General features: G+C 46.0%; 1 protein-coding gene across 1 annotated transcript in view; it reads left to right on the top strand.

The window, feature by feature from the left end:
• TPGS2 (tubulin polyglutamylase complex subunit 2) overlaps positions 1-19874 on the top strand; it is a 226100-nt gene that overhangs the window by 140117 nt on the left and 66109 nt on the right. The window contains exons 3-4 of the mRNA XM_069626868.1: positions 5867-5954; positions 18287-18409. Of these exons, the coding sequence (XP_069482969.1) occupies positions 5867-5954; positions 18287-18409 (211 nt within the window). The remainder of the gene's footprint in view (positions 1-5866; positions 5955-18286; positions 18410-19874) is intronic.

Below are 19874 nucleotides of genomic sequence, written 5' to 3'. Positions count from 1 at the left end.
AGGCTGGAATTTAAGGAGTTCCAGCTCAAGTCAAGCCACAAAGGCTGTTCCAAAGGGAGACACCAGCTGAAGAGAGAGACCAGTCCCTCACTCTCTGCTTGAAGTGTTTGACCAGCAGAGATTTGGAATTAGAGGAGCAGAGGGCTGCAGCAGGGGAGTATTTAGGGAGAGAGAGTTGGAGATAGTGTAGTCCCAGGCCTTGTGGGTGATGCAGACGGCCCTGAATTTGATCCTCCCGCCCCCCGGGAACCAGTGGAGAGATTTTAGGGCTGGAGAAATATGGTCCCTGGGCTTGAGGCCAAGGATACGTCTTGCAGTCCTATTCTGGATTAGCTAAAGCGGGCGTAGGAATGAAAGGGGGAGATTGAAGAAGAGGCTGTTGCAGTAGTCGACCCAGGAGAGGACCAGAGCTCTGGAGACATTGAGCATCTGGGGGAAGGTGAGAAAAGGGTTTTGATCCTTTCCCCTAGACTTGGTCTACTCTTACGTTGCTGGATATCTTACGAGGGCCTGTTGCTTGACTTCAGTTCCTTTATCTTACCAGCTTGGTATGCTCTGCTGACAAGCGTAGGATTTCTTTTCCTTATCAGTACTAGGGCTCTTGACCCTCTTATCCTTAACCTCTCAAGTAGGTGCATGTCTGAGACTCGCAATACTTAACGACAAAGCTTGGTTTACTTAGCTGCCAAGCAAGTGTTTTCTCTTAAATGTCTCTTTTCTTCCTTCAATGTCCCAGATCCTCTTGGCTTTAAACAGTGTTTTCATATATGGATGCGAGTCATGGACACGCATGATTTTGTTGCATCCGTTTGGGTCACTCTCCTGCCAAATATACAATTGTCTCTTATATTCTTCAGGGTCCCAGACCACCTCTTTCTTTCAGGTCCCAGGCCCTCTTTCTCTTGGGTTGCGGGCCCCATACTCGCACCTTTCATTGTATACACTTTTTTCACTCTCCTGACAAGTATACAACTGTCTCTCCTTTTTTTTCAGGGTCTCAGATCCTCTTTCATCAGGGTTCTAAACCCTTTTACTTTTGGGTGCGAGTCCTAGACTCGCACGATTTTGTTGTATCCATTTTGGTTCACTCTCCTGCCAAATATAAAACTGTCTCTTATTTTGTTTAGAGTCCTTGTCCCTCTTTGTCTTTGGGCCCCAGTCCCTCTTTCTCTTGGGTGCAGGACCCAGACTTGCACCTTTGCGTTGTATACGCTTGGTTCACTCTCCTACCAAGTATACAACTGTCTCTCCTTTTGTTTCGGGGTCCAAGGCGCTCTCTCACCAGTTTCTGAGCTCATCCTGATGCTTCCCCGGACCTCTCCCAGGTAACATGCATACCTTTTTGTTTTCTTCTTGGCGGTACCTATGGTTCCTAGGCAGCTAAATTCTTCCTGGAGGCTCCAGTAGCGTTCCGGCATCCAACAGCGTCCCTGCAGATTGAGACTTCTCTCCAGTTGTGCAATCTGTTTCCTCTGCGGTTTGCCGTGTGTCCGGGTAAACCTCTCACAATTCCTCTTCGGGGGACGGCTCTCCTCTCTCAGATCTCTCTGGCAAATTCATTTCAGCCTGAGCTTGACACTGGCTTCCATTGGAACTCACACGCCGGGCTGAAAACTAGACTGCTTGCTCAACATCATGCAAATAATCCTTGTACTCCTAGCTATATTCTTCTTCACAGTATCCGCCTTAAAGTTGAATGCATAATACTTTGGACTGCTTAGTTTCTCATTGTTGTCATGTATGTTATATTATAATAATATTATTATTATATTATAATTATCAGTTAGGTTAGTTTGGAAACAGTAATACATATTAGCCCTATCCATGGAGGGAGCAGGAGGATCTGGAAGAGGAGTTGGACATGGTTAAGCGGGGAGATACCGCGTTCTCTGGTGATGATTGTCCCCAATCCCATAGGTGAACTCCCTTCCCATGTATACCTCCCTCGGTGCACCGCCCCCAGGGGCAGCTATTCTACTGTGGACACTCTTTGGCCCCATCGGAAAGGTCTTTTGCTAGGGGAGAATGGACGAAATCCTCAGATTCATCATGATGTGATGAATCTGAGGTTGTCTTAGCCAAGGTTTGAACAATTTACCCAAGGTTGCCTATACCTCACTCTCCGTGGTACTTTATAATTGTTTTTCCTGTGCTGCGGAAGTGCTTTACACAAGTGTTCTAATAGAGAACCCATGATTCCTGGAGGAACCGTCCTCCCAAATAATCAATCTGCGTGTGCCGATCTAGCGTTGCTTTATTTTCAGAATAAGAATGCACCAAACCAAATCACTTACATGAATACAAAACCATCTCAAACACCATCACAGAATACAATTTAGAAAAGAAAATATGTCTTACCACCAAACGCCTCCATCTACACAGTGCACCAACAAGGCCTAAACATCAACGCCACAGCTGCCAACAATTCCTGTAATAGAACGCATGCGTTTACTTAATGATACAGATCCCTGTTCTTCCTCAGCCTCCTTACCTCTGAGGCGAGGGTACTCAATTCCTCCTCAAGTTCTCCTGACTCTAGAACTGTGAGCTAACATGTCCTCTCACAGTAGGACTCTCTTATGCACAGTACTGTCACTCCTCCTTCTACGAGGATCTCCCCCACATCAGTTTACTAATTTTCAACTACCGAAGACGTCATCTTTGCCCATACCAAAAGAGGCGCTTCACCTCAATAACTCATACATTCTTATACAAAACAACATTGCTTTTCCTCATTCGGAGGAACCGCCCCCCACCCGCCAATATCTCTTTTACTCTCCAAAACGCATAGGAATTTCTGCAAACAATGTCGACAACTAAAGAAGAGAGAGGGAGAGAAATAAAAAATCACTGGGTTTCATACAAACTGTGCACTCCCGTTCTAGGTGTCCTCTGAGTTCTCCAGGAGCTGCTCCCCTTAAACTGCCTTGCACAGTCTGGCGTGGCCCCCTTTTAACTCCAGGGATCAGACGAACATTTGGATAACAAAGCATCTGTTCACCAAATCTGTGAACACAAGACTGCTAGCTGGAGGAAGGGCACGGCAGCACATGGTCTGCTACAGGTTCCATAGGTGCTTCACCGGGGTGCTGGAGATAACGGCGCTGGCTTGCCAAAATATGTAATATGTAGAAATATATCCTCCTTATTCCAAATGATCCACAGACACACAAAATTAAGTGCACAAGATGTAGAAAGAGAGCTTCTTTATTGCAATACAATACAGCCAGGAGGTCAATGAATCAAACCCAAAAAAACCCTCGACCCGCCCCTCTGCCCTCAATATTTATAGATGAAAACCACAACATTAGCATATGAATAAATTAGTAAATGAAAAATTTCAGATGATCCTGCAAAAACACACCCCATCTCTCCCTAATGGTTCTGGCCAAGGTTGCACCTAAACAATGACCTATACATCATTGGGGTGACATCATAACAACAACCCCCTGATGACGTTTTAGAAAAACCCTCCGGAAATGACCTAACTTGTCACAGGTCAGGCTGTAGATATGACCATGCAGATGAAACCAATCCCAATTGGGGAGCTTAGCTAAACCAACGACCTGTTGCAACATCTATTTGACACTTCTAGTATCCGCTCCCATGACTTCAGATCATTGGTCACCCAGATGGTTCCCACATCTTGCTGTTCCTCGCAGTAAAATGTTTTTGCAACTATCAAATTGAAACATTTGCTTGGTATTCCGTGGGACCAACTTGGGACTGAAACTATTTATCTTGCAATGAAGGCCTTATGAAAAAAGTGTCTGCGAGTGACCGGACTCCTGGGCACGTTTACTGGCAGTTTCAGTATTACCAGGCTATGTTATCTATCTTTACAGTGGCTCAGCAGTCTGCTAGGGGTAGTAGTGTTTCAGGCCTGCAGCAGTGTCTTACTTACCATGGGGCCTTCTTCTTCATTAGTGTAGGTTTCTAGCAACAATGTACGCCTTCCTGCTATTCAGGCCATGACTCATTACTCTTCACCGTGTTCAGTTTTCATGTGGAAAATTCTATGGTTAAGGATGGCAAATTCTGTTTCTTGCAACAATGAGGACATCACTAATCTGGCAGTGTTTTCCATCCTATCATGTACACTGGCTGTGTGGCTTAGCTTTCTTTGAATGCGGCAGGATTTTCTGGCCTATTTAGAAGTAAAGTGGTGTTTAGCTAAATGGCACAAAAATGGAACCCTATCCAGTGAAAACTGGTTGCACTTTTAAATTATTATTAAAAATACCTAATATATTTTGTTATGCTTTCTGCTATGTATTTGGCAACATAAAACACACAAGTGTTGGCCTAATGAAATCTAACTCTATAATGACCAGGAAACTGTGATGTTGTAATGTTAAAACTTTGAAGTAATGAAATCTGCGCAGCTTGTACTTTCGTCTACGTTCAGAGTGTGATGTTGCCATTCTACACCTTGTAGCAAGTGAGCATCAGCAGCTATATTTGCTGCTTCATCTGCATTCAAGAATTGACTGACTTACCCAGTCCATTTGATTCCAATGGGGCTCTGACTGGTCCTCCTATGCTCCTTGGCCTCCCTCCCTGGGCTTGTATATACTCTGTGATGACTTCCCTTCCTCTTACTGTCACTTTGATGATTGGTTCATGTTTGGTGCCTTTGGTGTATTGATGTCCTCCACATTAGCCAGCAACCGAGAGGTTTCTAAGGCATGTGGTGCCATATTGGAATTCTCCTGGGCTCTGACAGTAGTTTGGTGGCCTTTAGCCTGGTTGCGGGGCTACAGCCTTATCCACCCTCAGAGAGTCACATCAGGTAGCAGCAAGTCCAGTCCCATCCCTAGTGGTCTGCTACCCCCAAACATCCGCCTAGTGATTTCAGTGAATGTACTACATCAGGCCCTCATAGTGTGCAAATGGGTCTCAGCAGTGTGCTATCTCCATTCATACTTTCCTCCTATCCCTAGGAACCCTCAGTGGCAGCCTCAGTTGGCCCCTTTTAATGTATGGACACCAAGGCTTTAAAGAATTATTTCGGCATCTTTACGTATTCTTTGTTCAGTCGTCTCGCACTTCACTACTATTGCAATATGGATGCTACTAAAAAATAATTGGTGAAGAGGGAACTTATTTTCTTGAAAATGTGTGGGCCACTAGGAACAGGAATATGATTTTCTTTTTTTTGTAACGCCTTCATTTGGAAAAGCACCCTTTAAGTGATTTCTGTTAAGGTTGCATGACCGCTGCTCCAAAATGGATAATTTGTCTCTCCTAACAATTTTCCCTCTTTCACACCAGATCACGCAGGCTAAAAATGTAGATATCCTTACTGCTTGTTCCACCATGGCATTATATCTGGCTGTAACCAGCGTCTCACCTTCAGCAATTCCATTCCTTCAGATGCTAGCTAGTAGTCAACCCCTGTCAAATCAAAACTCAAGAGTTAAACAAGGGTCTGCCACCAGTCACAAGGTCAACCAATCATGTGGAAGAAAGTTGGGGGATGTAGTTTGAAAAGCAAGTTGTTTGCGTGTCATGAGAAAACGAGAAAAACACACTATGCCAAACTGCCACAGCTGTATTCGTTTCCTGTATTGTGCGCCTATAGGATGTCTAAACAAAGCTATTTTTTTTCACAGTGAAAGGATCATTCTAGGGACTTTTCCTGTACCCTCATTTTTTGCTGATATGCATTGATACAGGCTGATGCAAGATTGCTGTCTATTTGATCCAATTGTTGTCCAGTTTATCTCAGGGAATTATCACAGATTTTCTTTTTCATCAGGGTTGTTTGCCATTTCATTTTTGTAAATTGTTGCTGTGGTTTTCTTCTAGGAACTGTTTTCTTTGTTCCGTGCTTAAACTGTGTTGGTCTATTTCTGTTTTCCAGAAAAACTCCTGCTCGCTACCTGAAGATCTGAAGAACTTTTATTTGATGACTGATGGTTTCCAAATGACTTGGAGCATAAAATTTGATGGTACTGTCTAAAGACTCTTTGCTTTCAAATAACCCCCATTAATGCATGAAATGCTTTGAGGTTTTGCCAGCAGTGCTTGATTTGCATTTTGGGAGAGGAAGTCCTAAAATTCCAAGCCTAAAAATGTGTGCGTCATTAATTATTATTTATTATTTTTTTTAATTGTTTATGTTCAAAATTAGAACTTTTACACATCAGAAGATATACTTACAAGATTCATTAGACAACAAACAGAATTTAACAATTCTAAAAACAAATTCTTAAATAAGACATTCTTCCATCACAATCATTTTCATAAATAATTGAAACATACATTCCTACCTTAAGCATTCATTCTCTATATTCACAATATCCTATAGTATACAAATATAATACTAAAAATAAAGCAAACTCCATTCTAGTTATTGTGCAAAGACCCCATACATGGAAAATTAAACCGTTGTTATCCAGTACAATATACAATTCATTACAGCATCTAAAGATGCTTTTTTAAAACTTTCTAGTAAATCCTAATTCTTCCAACATTCTAATAACCTCCGTAGTTAGGAAACCATCATTGCCCGCACTTATCCTGTCCCATGCTTCTTGTGTCAGATCTTCATTACTTGGTGAAAAGAATCTACTCAAGAATCTCGTTCTAATGTCTCTTAACAGTGGACATTCCACCATTAAATGATATAAGGTCTCTGTCATTTTACAGTAGCGACACGTATTTTTCTCTTCTCCCCTACTTCTATTGGCCAAAATTTCGCCCTTGGGGAAAAGGTTCAGACGGAAGAGCAGAAACTGGTTCTGTGTTCTTGGGCATTGGAATTGCTCCAAATAGGTTGGCAGCATTCCCACTGGCTTTTGAGTTCAGGCAAAAGTAGAATGGGTTTTGCAATGTTTTACTAAGGAGATCGTTTTAATCCAATCTATCTCCTTCAGTATTCTTTTTTTTTTTCTGCATTTGGATTTTCACACCTCTTTCTGATCTACACTGCATTCCACCAAAATGGCGTTCGCTCTATTAACCATTGCCATAAGAAAGGATGATTTATTTGACTCCAATTCTTTAGCTAAATTTACAAAAAGTGTATGTGCAGTGGGATAGAGAATTTTTGTTACTAAGGTCAGCAGCTTCCATTGGTCCCAGTATTCCAATGACAATAAGCCAAACTCATTTCGAATTGACAGCATTGCTGTCCCACTTGGTAAATGTAGTACCCTTTTCCATATGGTATGGTTAGACATGGTGGGTTCACTTCCGCTCCATATAGTATTTTGGGAACTACTTTCCCTGCATAGTATATGCGCAGGGGTTTTATTGTGAAATTGCAGTATTAAGAGAGGATTTGTTTCATTTGGTAAATCATCTGACCTCTTTTGTGCAGCAATCGATTTGCACTATCCTCACACAATGTTTTATCAGTAATCTGAAAACCTAGAGAGATTGCTTCTCTTTTAGGTGGTATCTTGATGTGATCTTATTGCCAGGTGTATTTTGCTCATAAGGCCTTAGGGTGGGATAACTGTATCACCTGGCACTTTTTCTGATCAATTACAAGAACATTACTTTTAGCGTATTCTGTATATTTCATTTAAATGTCAAAATGCTCCCATGCTTGAATATCTGGATTTAAAGTGGGTAAGAAGGCAAAAAAGCATTATCCTTCCTTCTGTTTTACAAAGCTGAGAAGAAAAACATGGCCAATCTAACAAATGTTTTTGTGAAAGTCACACTCATCTCAGGGAATGGAGGGAGGGATTCCAGGAAATGTAGAAAGACCAGAAAAAGACCATCAACAAGTTTAAGAATATTTGTGAGTCTGAACAACTTGAAGTCTTGTTTGAAGCATAAAACCATCCATGGAAATCTTAGATTTCATGGTTCTTGTCTTTTGGAAATTCTATGATGGTTTCTGACTTAAAAATATCCAAAAAGATGGCCACCAGGGGGAATGCGCATGGACGTCGCTTGAATGCGTGTCTCCCTTGTCCAGCGGGTATTAAAGTGGAGTGAGCCACCACTATAAGCCGCCCCCCGGGTGGCCAGTGACTGAAGGGTGTTAAGCCTGACGAGCCCGGGCACAAGGGGTGAAAATCTGATCTAAATAGTGCCCCGGGCTGCAGAGATATCCGCCTTGGTAGCTGCGCAGCGGAAGGAAATCTGCTGCCTTGGAGCTCCGCGACAGCGGCTTGCAGCTGTGCCACAGGAGCAGCAAGAGGCCTTTGGAAGGAGACGAGGGGAAGCGGAGGTCCCGGAGGACCAGAGGAAAGACACAGCACTGCTGGTGACCTCAGAGATTAACAGTTCACCCCCCTGCACCTCCCGCACTGGGGTCCTTGTAAGGCACTTCTCCGGAGATGCGTGGGTCCCTCCTCGCCCCCTTGACTTTGGCACACGGGGGCTAGGCGCTGTTACAGCAGAGGCCCATTGGAGTGGGCCCGGCTGACGCGCTGCGGGATTGTTTGAAGGTGGGGGGGCTGCATTTGGGGCTACTGCGTTCGCCTGGTGACTGCTGAGGCGGTTGGAGGACTTCCAGTGAGGTGTGGGTCCCCTGACCCATGGTAGGGGCATGTGCCCGCCTCACCGGCTGCAACCGGGGAGAGTGTTGTAACCAGAGAGGAGTGCCCACCTCCTCCTTGGGCAGTGGACTTGTACATCGGCGCCCCGGAGTAGAGAGGGGAGAACTACGGGGCATACTTGGAAGGGAGAGACAAACAACCAGGGCCCAGTCCTGGCAGGTTTGTGGTGGTGGGGGGTGTGGGTATTTTCATACACAAGAGGCTGAAAATGTAAGTGGAGAATGTCTGGAGGTGTGAAGAGGGAAGGGCAATTCTACTATCGGGGGATCCGATTCACTCTTGTGGCACTTTAGCCGCCAACCAGGGCCAGCTTCACTTCCTCAAATCCATGCTGACAAAAGTATTGAATGAAGGGACAGGTCATCTTATTTTTTGGCGAAGATTTCATTATGTGGGTGAACTGGAGGTGGTGGTGGGCAGGGGCTTCAGGGGTATTTGGAACTATGCGGCCTGCATGATGTATGGCGCTTCTTTCACCCACAGGAAAGGGCATACACTTTCTACTCCGTTCCCCATGGGACTTAGACCCGTATAGACTACATCTGTGGCTCAAGTGAGCTTATGGGAGGGGCCCCTTAGAGCAGAGATACCCCCAATTTCATGATCAGATCATGACATAGTATCCCTAGACTTAGCCTGGTTAGGTCTGGCCCCCAACACGTCAAAGTGGAGATTTAACGAATCCCTATCGAAGGACCTGGTCTTTCGTGAGGAACTGAAGGGGGCAATAAGGGAATACTTTGTACACAATGACACAGGGGAGGTGGATCAGGGCATGATGTGAGACGGAGGGAAGGCAATATGGCGGGAACTGCTTATTAGAGAGGGGACGCATAGGAAGAGGGAAAGGAACCTGTTGGAGGATAAATTGCGCAAGGAGATGGGGGTTTTGGAAAGGCAGATGCAGGGTACGGAGGAGGAAATGGGGATTGGATTGAGGAAGTCAGAGGTAAGAGAGAGAGAGGAACTCAGGTTGTTGGAGGAAGGTAGGATAATTCGGAAGCTCCAGTTCCTGAAACAGAAATATTATGAAAAAGGGGATAAGACAGATGCCCGGTTGGAAGTGCGGCTCTGCGGTCAGTGGGCCGACCGATGGATAGCGGGGGTGCAGGGATCTGGTGGTGCTCTGGAGACATCAATGAGGGGAGTGGTTGAAACCGTCGCAGACTTTTATGAGGTATTGTATAAGGGTGACGACCAACAGGAGGGGATGCGATAGGGGCCTACTTGGGAGCTATGTCTTTGCTGGCATTGTCCTTGGAGGAGGCTGAGGAAATGGATGCCCCTGTTACAGGAGAGGAGGTCTTGTTGGCAGTCCGAAATTTACAAGCATGGAAGGCGCTGTGGAAAGACTGGTATACAGCTGCATTTTACAAAATGTTTGCGACCATCCTGGCCCTACACTTGGTCAAATTATTGAATGCCTTCTTGGAAACTGGCAAGGCCCCAAAGACCTTTGTGCGGGCCTTTATCTCAGTGATGCATACAAAGAGGGCAGAGACCCATGGGTCTGTGGTTCATACCGCCCGATTTTGCTTCTTAACGTTGATGCAAAGTTGTTTGCCAAGATCTTAGCGTTGAGACTGGATCCACATACACTGGATACATATGCCGTGCCTGGTGCATTGCGATTAGTTTAGTTTCGTAAGGGGTAGTCAAGGGGCGAACACTATGTGTAAGAAGTGGGGAGGGCAATCCCATGCTCCTATCTGTCGACGTCGAAAACGCATTCGACAGGATCAATTGGGCATTCTTGAAGGCGACGCTCCAAAAACTTTGGTTTTGGGCCCAAGTTCCTGCAAGATTTTGTGGCACTGTACTCTGACCCGGTGGCCTGTGTCTGCCAATGGGAATTTCTCACGCTGTTTCAGTTTGGGTCAGGGGATGAGACCGGGTTGTCCCCTCTCCCCGATTTTGTTTGCTGTCTCTCTGGCACCCTCGCCCAGATGTTACGTGACCACCCCCAGGTGGAAGGGATCCCTTTGGGTGGTGAAGAATATTAACTGCCCGAGGTCTGATTGGCTTCACCGGGCTGCCCGTGCCTCCCCTCCTCCCTTAAAGGGAGAGGGAGTGCACCAGCAGGCGAAGCCGTGCGATGAAGGCCTAAGGGAAAGGCCTTTGTTGCTCTCAGCAGCTCTCCACTGCTCGTCGATGCTGGCCACAAGATATGGCTGTGTCGCAGGTAAGCCTCAACTAGGTCACAATTAAAGTATTGTTGAGAACTGTGCCCTGTCTCTTGTCCTCTACGCTCCATCACAAGCCCCTACGAACTATACTACGCCAGCTGATTTCCCCTCCTTGTTCCTCAGAAATATACGCCTCGGTGCCCGCACTTGCACGGAGCCGCATCCCGCTTCTGCGGCACTCCCCCACCGTAACTCGCACCTTTCCAGCAGGTTCACCACCCCTGCCCCCCCGAGTGGTGTACGGCTCACATCCTAAGACGGACATAATTCCTACACGTGATGAGCACCGCTCTCACCCCGATCCCCAAAGTAGCTCTGAGCCCTGCAACAGTATGAATGATACTCTGCACGCGCCCCGCCTGATAAGCATGCCGGAGCACTCCATCCATTCTAGATCTAGAAAACCTCAGCAAAGTCACTGTCCTCCTGCCGCACAACGGAATAATCACCCAAGAGAGACACTGCAAGCCAATGCCTATAGCAACACAACGCATGAGGTTCCACACAGGTATTCCAAAAACAATACATGTGCCTCTGCAAATGCCACTCCACAACATAATGCTACCCCTCCTGCAATAACGAGTGGCACTTATGTTATCACTGAGACACCACTCCCCCTCCAGACCCCCACTACCTTGCGAGATGTCAAGGAGAGACTGGTTCCGGTCCCACCACATGCTACTTTAATGGCTATGACACGCCATACTACAAACTCACCAATCACCAAACTCAGTGAGGCTAACACCACTGTGAATGATGATGATACGGTTAGTGCCTTAGCCAACACCACTGTTAATTACATTATTATTGATGTGTCCTTACCATTTGCCAAACACAGTGATGCAAATACCATTCTATGTAATTATTCTATTGATGTGAACCTTCCACCTGCTATAGCCAATGATTACATTACTTTTCAAGCAACCATGTTACTGATGTTACCATGCCTACTGCCATAGCTAGTGATGCAAATACCATTCTAGGTAACCATGTTTTTGATGTTACCCAGCCTACTGCCGTAGGTAGTGATACGAATACCATTCTAGGTAACCGTTTCTGATGTGATCCTGCCTACTGCCATAGCTAGTGATGCAAATACCATTCTACGTAACCATGTTATTGATGTTACCCTAGCAACTGCCATAGCGAGTGATGCTATCACCTCTGCCTGCAATGCCCCGTAACGTCCCATCACCATACCCTTTGCACCACCTTGCGCCAACTCTCAACCCCCCAATCCACAACCACCTAAAACCAGAACCAACATCACCTTCCCAGCATAGAATACGCCCCGGAGCTGTGGCCTCATCAATGCCTGTTCCATCAATGCCCACGCCTTGGAAATACACGCCGTCATCACCACACAAAACCTGGATCTCCTTATGATAACAGAAACGTGGTTATATGAAGTCTCTGTCCCCACAAGACACCCTACTCATCAGAAAATCTGACAAAAACATGGACAACAGCATTGATTACCTACTTATTAAACTTAATCTCTCCCACAATTGCACTCTTGCCATTCACCTTGTTTACTGCCCACCTGGCCCACTAGGTGACTTCCAGTCTGCCCTCACCCACCTCCTCTCAGACAACTTGAAAAAATCAAGCGAAGCCATTCTCCTAGGAGCCTTAAACCTCGGCCTCAATGACCCCAAAGATCCCTCAGAGAAGTCCCTCAACACTGCTCTTGAGACACTAGGGTCCACTAACCCAATATCCAAACCCGCACACACTCTAGGTCGCACCTTGGACTGAGTTTCCCAGCAAAACTGCCCTCTCTCTATTACTGCTAATGCACAGGCCCCGTCGTCAGACCATGATGTCATACAGTTCGACATTGCTTCCACACAGAAAACACACCACACCACACCACACCCACTCTTCCGCCAGCGATTACCAGAAGCTCTCGACGGCTCACTACGGAAAGATTACTTCCACACTTACAAGTCTCGGCTTTCAGGCCCCCCCCTTCTCCAATGATTCTGAGACGCTAGCAATATCATACAACACCGCTATTAAACTAGCAGTGGATGCCATTGCGCCCCTCAAAGCGCGGAAAGCCAAACCCACCACGCACACCAATGCTTGGTTCACTGATGACCTCCTAGAACTCAGCTCCAATAAACGTGCCGCATTATCCCTCTGGCAAACTAACCATTTTGATGCAGCCAAGCAGAACTTCCAACTCCATTCTAAAATATACAAGAAAGCCATCATCCAGGCCAAAGCCACCTCACTCAAAGCAAGGATTTCGGGGCCCACATCAAATGCCAAAGAAATCTTCTCCATCTTTAGAGACCTTAAGACACCCTCTACCCCCCAAACCACCCTCCCCCTCAAAACATCACGAAGATGAGACTTGGTGTGACGAAATCCAAACAGCTATGCTCGGCAAACTGACACCCTACAATCTAAAATCAAAACCACTCAACTAACCCTGACTAACCCCCCCCCCCCCCGTTCCCCCTCTGAACAGCCACAAGCCCAAGACTCCACCCCCATATTCTCCTTCAAAGAAATTCAGGAACAAGGTATCATTAATATCTTGACATCCTTTAAACCTTCCAATTGTAAAGGAGACAGCTGCCCTGCTTCTATCATCAAGGGATGCGCCAGCACCCTCACCCCCTTCCTAACAGCCTTTGTGAACGCCTCTTTCTCCACCAGAAAAGTACCCACCTGCGTCAAAGAAGCCTGGGGCCACCCACTTAAAAAGAAAATCACCATGCACCCCCTTTCTTCCAACAATTACAGGCCCATAACGACGGTCACGTTTTTCCTTCAAATACTAGACAAAGCTGCTTACTCACAAATTCATCTCTGCATCGAAGAGAGCAAAATCCTTGGGCTGCGACAATCTGGGTTCCGCCCAGGTCACGGCACTGAGACAGACTTACTCGATCTCAAAAATCAATGGATGAAGGTAGCGAAATTTATACGAGATGGATCGAGCAGGTGCCTGAAATGTGGAGACGAACAGGCCGACTCATTCCACATGTATTGGAGGTGCCCACTCATATACAAGTTCTGGGGTGAAGTGGCATCCATCCTAGAAGATATTACACAGATTCCAGCGGACCTAGCTCCTCAGAAATATATATTTGGTGACATTGGTAAGATCTCAGTAGTGGCCCGGCGATTATTCAACGTTGCGTGCGCAGTGGCCAAAAAATGTATATTGCAACAATGGAAAAGCACGAACGCCCCGAGTGCAAACCACTTCCTTAAAGAGCTGGCCTATGTCAACGAATGTGAAGAACATTACATAATGTCCTTGCCAGGTACATGCAAACCCAAGGACATATGGGGCCCATTCAGGGTATACTTGTGTGAATTGGGGTCGGCTGGAAACAGCCCCGGGGGAACTGTTACTGTGCCAAGTGTGTAAAATCGTTCCACTGTAACCAAGTTCCGATATTGGAGAAACGTAATGTGAAATGCTATGGTATGTTATGTTGTGTAGTAAGTGTACCACCACGATTGTTAAATAAAGTTTAAAAAAAAAAAAAAAAAAAAAAAAATCAATGGATGAGGCTAGAGATGCAGGCTACCCCGCTCTTCTCCTACTCCTAGGCATTTGATATTGTCAGTCACAATGTCCTCTGCCACCACTTTACCTCCACAGCGAACTTCTCACAAAATGCAACTGCTTGGATCACATCCTTCTTACAAGTGAGTTGCAAGTCTTCTCCGACCTAGCATCTGCCTGCCCTACCATCATTTCATGCGGTGTGCCTCAAGGATCATGCATCTCACCAGCACTCTACAATATTTTTACAAAACCCCTCTTCTGCATCCTGGACTCACTGGGTATCTCCTACACGAATTACGTGGATGATGCACAAATCCTCCTCCCACTGACAGGTGACAGGTGACTGAGTCCGACGCTCAAGCCCTTAACACCATTTACTCGACTATCCAAGCCTGGGTGACCCTTAACAGTCTTTGTCTCAACAGTAACAAAACTGAGCTCCTCATAATCAAGTCCTCTGAAACACTATAGAAACTTGACTCCCAATTCAGACACTTGTCTATAGATAATAACATAATCCCAGTCTCTGATTCCGTTAAAACACTAGGAGTATACCTTGACTCAAACCTATCTATTACTAGGCAAGTCAATGCCATTGCCTCGGCCGCTGCATAACATGCTAAACTTCTGGATGCAGCCAGACCTTTCTTATCTGCCTAACCATCGCCAGAGCCATACAGGGTCAAGACTGGACTACTGTAATGCCCTTTTTCTGGGAACGTCACCATAAAACATTGAGAAGCTGCAGGTTTTACAAAACAGCGCTCTCCGTGCAGCACTAGGCATCCTCAAAAGGGAACACATCACTGCAGCCAGGAAACAGACACATTGGCTACCAATTAGAGAGCGCATCCTCTTCAAGACCCTCGCTCTTACCCACAAATGTGTCCTCCAAATGGCCCCTCCCTACACCAAAAAATGCACTGATCTGCGACCACCAGACCTACCAGAACTCCCTACTCCAACATGCTAACAGTTCCCAGAATCAAGAGTCAGAGCAGGTGGAGCCAGCTTCCCTTATCTTGCAGCCCAGCATTGGAACGCCCTCCCTTCAACACTGATGGGAAACCTCACACATTGCCTTCCGCAAAGCAGTTAAGACCCTACTCTTCACCAACACTCACCCAGTTGCTACATATACTGTCTGACAACATGAATTGTGCAGTGGCTGATCCTTAGAGGGAAATGATACAGAGGAAGCTCACCCTCTCCCCCTCCCCCTGAGAAGGTTTTGGACTTCTGTACAGAAATGAAGGGCCTGATCTCTTACCCGTATGGGGCTTTGGTGGAGGTGGGTAGTGGAAGCACAGAAAAGCTCTGGAGTAGGTGGCAGGCAGACGTGGGCCTTGAATTGGACAATGCTTTGTGGCATAGAAGGTGTTGTAGGGCATACAAGGTCTCAATAGTATGCCAGTATATGCACCATGCGATCAAATGGCATCTCAGATGGCAATAGGACCCGGTCCATCTCTTTAAAATGTACCCAGAGGTGAGCCCCCTGTGCTGGCATGAATGTGGTGAGCGTGCCGACTACTGGCACATGTGGTGGGGAGGCGAGAGTGTTCAAATTTACTGGGACGAGGTCCCGGGGTGGATCAAAGAATTGGGAGGGGTTACCAGAATAAAGACGCTGTTGTTGATTCTGTTCGGTTGGGAAGGTACTGACGGGATTATACTGGTCTACTGCATCTATCCCACTTCTTATTGTTGGCAGGGAGGGCATGTTTAGTCTCGGGGGTGGGGGTGGGATAGCTCGGGGGCAACATGCTCGCCTTGGAAGCAAGACGACACAGAGCACCTCAGGTTCGAACCCTGGGTCCGCGCTTAGAAACCTCTGGTATAAAAGCTGGAGCACAAGAGCACAATACGAGTAAGGCAGACCGCACAAAGAGAAAGCTAACCCAGCACGGCAGTTCAAGAGGAGGAGAATTGTGGCCACAACTAGGGGGGTGACCAGGAGAGACGCGACCTTGCCCTTTCCAACACAGGCCCGCCCAACCTCCGTGGAAGGAATCGTAAGACCGCGAACAATAGCTGGTGTGTGTGTTGCAGCAGAGGTCAACGGTACACATGGCCGTCCTCCGCTGATAACCAAGCCAGGGAGAGACGCTTGCCACTGTGGTACCGTCCTTGACTCCAGAGACAAGAAAAGCCAAGCGATTCATCACAGCCGAGGGGAGATCCGATAAGAATCCGAACTGTGTTGAACAAAAGTAGCAAACCGCTAATTGAAGAAAGTAGAACTGTTAATACGAGAGGGGAAATCCAGCTACAGAGGAGTCGGGCACCACGTGGGTGCTCACTCGGGGAAACTCTGGGCGATTACCCTAGTATTGAAACTACCGTTACCAGAAGACCTTGGGAAAGGCACGAGAAAGGGAACAAAGTGGTCATACAGGGGTCTAACAAAATCCTCTATACAGTCGAAAGTCTTTGGTCGGCAGATGCGTGCAAAGCTAAGGGAAGGGAATCCTGCATATTAAGAAAGTAGAAGGAATTAATTTGATTGGCAAAAGTTGGCAAGAGTGTACCCGACGGAGGGATGCCGATGAAAAGGAGGCGAAGCCTAAAAGTCCTGATGGCAGTGTGTTGACAAAAGTGAACCCGGAAGAATGTCCAAAGTGAACTATTTAAAAGGACATTAAGATTTGTGATTGCGAGAAGTGATATTTTGTTTGAAAAGCCGTAGTGAACCCGACGGTGGGAAGCAAACAGTTGAGAAGGGTCTGAGCCCGGAAAAGAGGTACCCAGAGGTGAAGAAAGGAACTTTTGTTTATTATTTTGAACCCATTAGGCGATCAGAAGTAAGAAACTCAACTACCGAAGGAACTGCTATTGCTAAGAACATTTTGTGGTTCTGAGCCCGGAAGAGGGGGATCCAGGGGTGAAAGGGCATCACCCAGCGAACCAATAGAAAGGAACCTTTGTTTATTATTTTGGATCCATCAGGTCCTCTGAGGCAAAAGACTTATTGTAGAAAAGAGACATTACCAGCGAATGCCCCAATAGCTGAGAGCAGAACTGTTGTCTCATGCTGGGAGAGCTCGAGCTTGTGCTGTACTCCAAAATCCCACCTTGTCCCGTGCTGACTTTTGTATACACTCTTTTTATTTATTTATTTTTCTTATTTCATTTTTTTGTATTTAGCGTAAGGATTAGCAATTGTTTTTTCTTAATATAGGCCCTTTTATTTGACAAGATGCCAAAAGGACTGCATTATTATGATTTGATGGTTGTAGCTTGTTCCCATCATAGATTTAGGTTTAGATTAGGCATTTTACCAACCTTCCTATACAGTTTAATAAACACCCTTGAACTGTGATCACTTGTCTCTGTCTTTACTGTTGCCACCATGAGTTCTTTATAGGGTGCAGATGCTGGAAGAGAATCTATTCCAGGCCAGTGGGTCTGCTCCTCAGTCAGTTGCCATGCTCAGTACCCAGACCCTAACCCCTCCTGTAGATCCTTCCCCTTCACCATGCTAATGGCGCCATTACATGTAGCCACATAGATTAACAGAGATCATCTTCTGTGGCCCTGCTTGCTATTGCGAACTAGCTCCTTTCAGGGCTTTAGCCGCAGGAAGTGACATGTCAATATATTGAGACTGGCAGTGGAAGATGGCACTTCTAGGTAGGTATTTAGCAGAGGTGGTGTAAGGTAATAATTAATGCTGTCGGGGTACAATTGTGATCGCCCAAGATGCAATGGCATGTACCCGACTAAAAAGCAAAGGATGAAGGGCTTGAAAACAGCACATTATGATGCACTTATACAGCACACAATTGTGTACTTTGTGCCATCATATCTTCCATTATCTTACTCACGTGCAGGATGCATACCACAATCCTAACTATCACGTTTTCTTCACCACTTTCTGATGGTCATGTAGGTAGTGTTGACACACTTAAATGGGTACTACCTTTACTCATTCAATTCAGAAAAGATAGGATGCTAGCATTTTTATTGCAGATAAGTACTTGATTGCATGTGACCATGACTTTGAGGATTGATTGTAAATTGAGCTACCTTTTTGATGGCAGGTAACCCTATGCAGCTGGGCTCCATGGTGATCAACAGTATCTCAAAGCTGGGCCGACTCGGTGAATCTGCGATCTATACCCTGCCCAATGCCCCCACTCTGGCTGACCTCGACGATGAAGAAGGTATTGTACAAGTTACCACAGGCAGCATGCATGAATGGAATGTTCGTAAACCGGTTTGGTAGCTACCTTGGCTGATGTTTCCCTGTATAGCTGTAATAATATTTTTGAAAATGTATTGTAATTGACTAGTGTCTTAAATGGTTTAGAAGACGTTGCTCTATTGCTAGAATGTTCAATTATAACTAAGTGCAATTATGCACCTTGTTTTCTTTCAACTCAAGCCCTTAAATTCCAATTTCTTAGTTTGCACACAGTCCCATTCCAAACACTGGGCTGCATTCTATGTCAACCGGTATAGTAAAAAAGTGCCGGTATTCGTGAATACCAGCACTTTACCGGACCGGCCGACTACGGTTTGCCAGTGGGGCTCATGGCTTAACTTCAGTTGGAGGTAAGCAAGGAGTCCCATCGTCAAAAAAACACTACATGAGAGCAAATCCCCTCATGGAGTCCTATGGCACTCCATGAATGGGGATATACACTGTCACTCTGGCACCCGTAATCCAGCAGCAATGGCGCCGGACAGGGTAACTACATTTGCGAGTATCCTGACAGCTCCATTTCCTTCTTTATTTTTGTCTGTCCTTTTTTCCTGTCTTTTTCTTTTTCCAACCTTCAGAGGTAGCAAGTTGCCCACTCACACATTCGGATTTACCCAGAATCCTCAAGTATGTATTCTGAGTCATTCTCCCTCTGTATTTTCTGTCTGTAGATTCCTTCCACCCTAGTCCAGGCTTCTCAGGTGGTTACTAGAGGTCTGTTAGCCCTACCTTCTAAGGTCTGGCTAGCTGATGGGAATGGCCTAACCACAACTATCTTATCGGTCTTACTCCTTCCGAGACCTAGGTGAATCTTAACATGGAGTCCTACTAACAGACTTTTGACAATTTTAAGACTGAACTTTGTAAAAGCCCGGTTTTGCACATGCCTAACTTCTTTCAAAAGTTCCTACTCCAAACATCAGGAACCAGTGCCTTCCAGTCACACGGGTCTCATGCAAACGTTTTCTATGACGCTCTTCTTTTATTTCCCCTTTATGTTTAATGCTTCTTCTTACCGTCCTCTGCTCCTCTGCCTTCTCCTTCTCCCTCTGACTGATTCCTCTCTCTCTCCCTCCCTACCTCTCTCTGTCCCTTATAGCTATTCCGCCCCTCTCCTGTTCTCACTCTCACCCAGTACTCTCTAATCCCCACTACTCGTCTACAATACTCTGCTCCCACTACTCTTTCCACTCCCACAACTCTCCACTACGCTTTCCTCACAACTACTTTCTAATCCCACTACTCTTTCTGCTCTACTTTCCACTCCTACTGCTCTTCTCTACACTACACTGCCCCTTCTTGTCCCACAGTCATCCTCCTGTCACTCTCTCCATCACTTTTCTCACTCGGTCGCACTTATTCCCCTACACTCCCACTTAATCTATCTCACTCACCTTATTCACTATACATGCACTCTCATACCC

Source organism: Ambystoma mexicanum, chromosome 6p, assembly GCF_040938575.1.
Source record: "Ambystoma mexicanum isolate Mex_15411 chromosome 6p, UKY_AmexF1_1, whole genome shotgun sequence".
Classification (NCBI taxonomy): domain Eukaryota; kingdom Metazoa; phylum Chordata; class Amphibia; order Caudata; family Ambystomatidae; genus Ambystoma; species Ambystoma mexicanum.
The sequence above is the reverse complement of the archived record's forward strand: the minus strand, read 5'-3'. Positions and strand labels throughout refer to the sequence as shown.